This window comes from Macrobrachium nipponense, chromosome 38, assembly GCF_015104395.2.
Source record: "Macrobrachium nipponense isolate FS-2020 chromosome 38, ASM1510439v2, whole genome shotgun sequence".
NCBI classification, from domain to species: Eukaryota; Metazoa; Arthropoda; class Malacostraca; order Decapoda; family Palaemonidae; genus Macrobrachium; species Macrobrachium nipponense.
In genome coordinates this window covers 38,587,686-38,591,429 of record NC_061098.1, presented here as the reverse complement: position 1 = coordinate 38,591,429, position 3,744 = coordinate 38,587,686, and the positions used below count along the sequence as shown (strand labels likewise).

At 36.5% G+C, this 3,744-nt stretch overlaps 1 protein-coding gene across 1 annotated transcript; it reads left to right on the top strand.

Annotated features, from left to right (window-relative positions):
- Positions 1 to 213: 213 nt before the first annotated feature.
- On the top strand, positions 214 to 2,905 carry LOC135209794 (uncharacterized). The gene is made up of 4 exons (XM_064242572.1): positions 214 to 572; positions 852 to 1,309; positions 1,800 to 2,000; positions 2,534 to 2,905. The coding sequence occupies exons 1-4, from the start codon at positions 214 to 216 to the stop codon at positions 2,833 to 2,835; spliced, it is 1,320 nt and encodes a 439-aa protein (XP_064098642.1). The 3' UTR covers positions 2,836 to 2,905.
- Positions 2,906 to 3,744: the final 839 nt, after the last annotated feature.

The window sequence follows — 3,744 nt, the reverse complement described above, 5'->3', positions numbered from 1 at the left end:
ATCAGTTGTCCTAGGTTCAATGTGCTTGGTCTTATGTGATGGCTATGATGAGGCCAATGAGAATTCTAGAAAACTCTTCCTAAATATATTAGCACTTAATTCAAATAATTTAAGTTGTTGTCACAACACGACCGGGGAATACAGAGGGATTAACAAAAATTTTGAAAGCGTTCCAGAATCAACCTCAAAGTTTCAGGTCTTCGGGAAGAGGATATGAAATTGCTCACAGAAAAACTCATTGGCCACCTGATGAAAGATGATGTCACCCACCAGGAGCAAATGAAGAAAGAGGTGCTACAGAAAATAAAAGAAATGAACGCTGGCACTAATGCCATCCTGCAAACACCACTGTACTTCAACTTGTTCATTCTCCTTTACATTGAGTGTCCAGATTTAAGGGATGAAATGAGCACCAGGACATCAGTCTATTTACAGCTCAGAAAGCACAAGATCAAGAGAATCACTAACAAGACAGGAACTTCTGCTGATTCACTGGAGGAATTTGATGCAATATACAGAAAATGGTCTCTGAAACATTACATTGAGAAAAATATGAATGGTCTGAGACAGATGTAAGAAGCTTTAAAAGGAGGTTACTTGTCCAGAGGTACTTCAAAACTTTGATGCCATCATGTCCTCCTATTTCAGTATAAAGGACAAACATCAAAACAGCTGGAAGATTGTAAACAGGTATATTGCCATAGACACAGAAGTGAGCAGGAGTTTGCAGTTGCAGGCAATGTCTGTGATGACATCATCACATCAAGTGGAAGGACACAAAGAGGAAATATCATTCGAGACGTGCTGAGATCGAAAGGATTGTGGGGATGGAGATAATACCTGTTATTCAGGAAATTACGAGAAGTCATATCCTTCATACCAGGAATACTTCACAATAGTGAGAAAGATGTATTACACAATACGATAGATGACTTCCACGAACTGTGCGTGTCATACAGCCTCTCTTATGATGACCATGATGCTCTTTTGGACCCATGTATTGAAACTAGATTGGACGATCAGGTTTTGGAATCACTTGTGTCACTGATGAGAAAAACATCTCTTAAGAACCGAGTGAGATTCAATCAAACCAAATGTCTTTATGTCCTACCGTCCTTACTGCCTAAACTGAGGCCCAGAGAAATCGTACTGAGGTTTTTCTCAAATGTACCAAGAGACCTTTCGCAATTTAATAAAACACTGGAGGCTGCTGGCCAATACAACATTCGTACAGAGATTTGGATCAGGACACGTTTAAGAGAGTACACACAACTTTCAGGACAGGTTTTGCACCCAGTGGATTATTTAGGTAAGCAGGAACTTATATCTTTACTCCCTTAATTACAAAGCACTAAAACCTTCAGCCATAACTGAAACAACTTTAGCCTTTTAGTTATTCGCTGTTTCTTCATGAGCCATTTCTGTGGAGCAACTCTAATAAGGGACTAAGAGAAGGAAATTAGGGCTGTCATTGCATTGCTTTTGATTCAATTGATATGAGATTAAAGAATTATGTAAATGCATCAACATAAGTTTGTTTTATCTGTCTCATTACACACACACACACACACACACACACACATATATATATATATATATATATATATATATATATATATATATATATAATATATAGTAAATTACATTATAAAAAGAAATGTAACAGTTCAGTCATAGTGCTTTTGTTCTGTAAATGTACTATAATCACTTACTATTATCTATGTTGTTCTAGATAACAATATCATCATTCTCTAAAATAAAAAAAATGTAAAATTCTTCTCATGTGTTTCATCCCTCAGTTTTGGAGATTTTGAGTACCGGATATCAAGACTTGGAAAACGTTCGCCCCTTTTCTCTCATGACTTCTTCAGTAAAGGAACTGAGATTAAAATACTCGATGGCTCAGACTCCTGAGGATCGTATTGCGCAAGTCATAAACGGAACGTTTCCAACAAACAGGGAAGAAGGCACCACTGATTTAAAGATTAACTTATGGAAAGGTGAGTGTCAGGATCAAAAGTCAACCGTCATGAAAGAAGCTGTTCCTTTTCTTTCTGTCCTCCTCCATTTTTAGCAGAATTAAAAGAAGCAAGAGTAGCAGGAGAAGAAGAAGAAGAAGAATAAGAAGACGATTCTGGGAAATGAATGAGTATAAATATATAATGGTGAATAATAAGACAGTTACCACATCTCATGCTTTTGCTATTTTGACCTCCTGCTTCCCTCTGGAATGTAATATTAGAGCGATTCTCAATCAATTTTTGTATATAGATACACCTCATCTCTCTCTCTCTCTCTCTCTCTCTCTCTCTCTCTCTCTCTCTCTCTCTCTCTCTCTCTCTCTCTCTCTATATATATATATATATATATATATATATATATATATATATATATATATATATATATATATGTGTGTGTGTGTGTGTGTGTGTGTGTGCGTGTGTGTTGTGTGTGTTAGTGAGTGATTGAACAAAAGTGGGTGCAGGTCAAGTGCAGTAAGTGTTAATAACCTGACATTTTTGTCTTTCCTCAGCACGCGACATAAAGCTTCTACTCCAGTCCCTAACTGTTCGTCCTTTGAGGTCAATAACTATTTCGGCGTCGTCAGGTACAAAGCTTGATGATGTTGAGGACTTGAAGAAACTCTGCAGAGAGAAGGGACTCGGAGATTTACGTGGTTGGCCTCTTATACGTAATGTTACGGATAATCCTCGTAGTAAAGAAGAAGAAGAAGAAGAAGAAGAAGAAGAAGAAGAAGAAGAGGAAGAAGAAGAAGAAGAAGAAGACTTGAAGTCACACCGCAGGAAGAAAGAAATTGGCTGCTGTTTCTCGTGAAAGTGCAAATGATGTCTTTCTTTCTTTCAGCCCAAATCTTTTTTCATTTCTTGAGTTCGTTATTCATTGTTTAGAGAAGAGAGAGGGGGGGAGAGAGAGAGAGAGAGAGAGAGAGAGAAGAGAAGAGAGATGAGGAAGAGAGAGAGAGAGAGAGGCTCATCACAAGCAAAATCTACCCATTCACTGCACGATCTGCTCTTGTGGCCATTTTTCAGATCATCGTGTTGTTCTGATTTTCTAGATGTTATCAATTGTTTGTTTATTTTTGTTCCCTGGAATATCATATGTTAATTTTTGTTCCCTGGAATATGATATGTAAGTCTGCGTTCTTGATGTTGTTTTGCAGGTGAAGAAAGTGGAATGAGCAATCACTAATGTTCTTCCGAAATGTTTATACACAAAGGGTTCTGTATTTAGCTGCATTTAAAGCTCCACTTGTAAAAGTTACAATGTTGAAAATGCTATATAGTTTTTCTTTATTGTTTTTTTACATATTTTTATGCCTCCAGAGATTTATTTGTTTACCTTTTATTATGTCCTTTTCCTGGACCATATTTGAGAACCTGTTGCATTCTTTATAACTATAATATTACAGTCAAGAGACTTCTGTCTATCTATCTATCTACATATCTGCGAATACTGAAATGCCAAGGATGCTTTGTTTATAGTTTGGTGAATGTTTAATCTTTGCAAATACACCGAATGATTGCACTGGATGTTTTATTAGCCTTGTTATCCATTATTACGTAGCTTTGGTAACAAGGTGTCATACTGGAAATGGAAAAGCATTAGCTTTTGGATAATACAAATATAATGTAAACTTTATTATCTTTTGTGATCTGCCTCATGGTAATACTTAGAATGCATACTACTTACAATACTTAATGTATACGTATTCTGTATCTACAA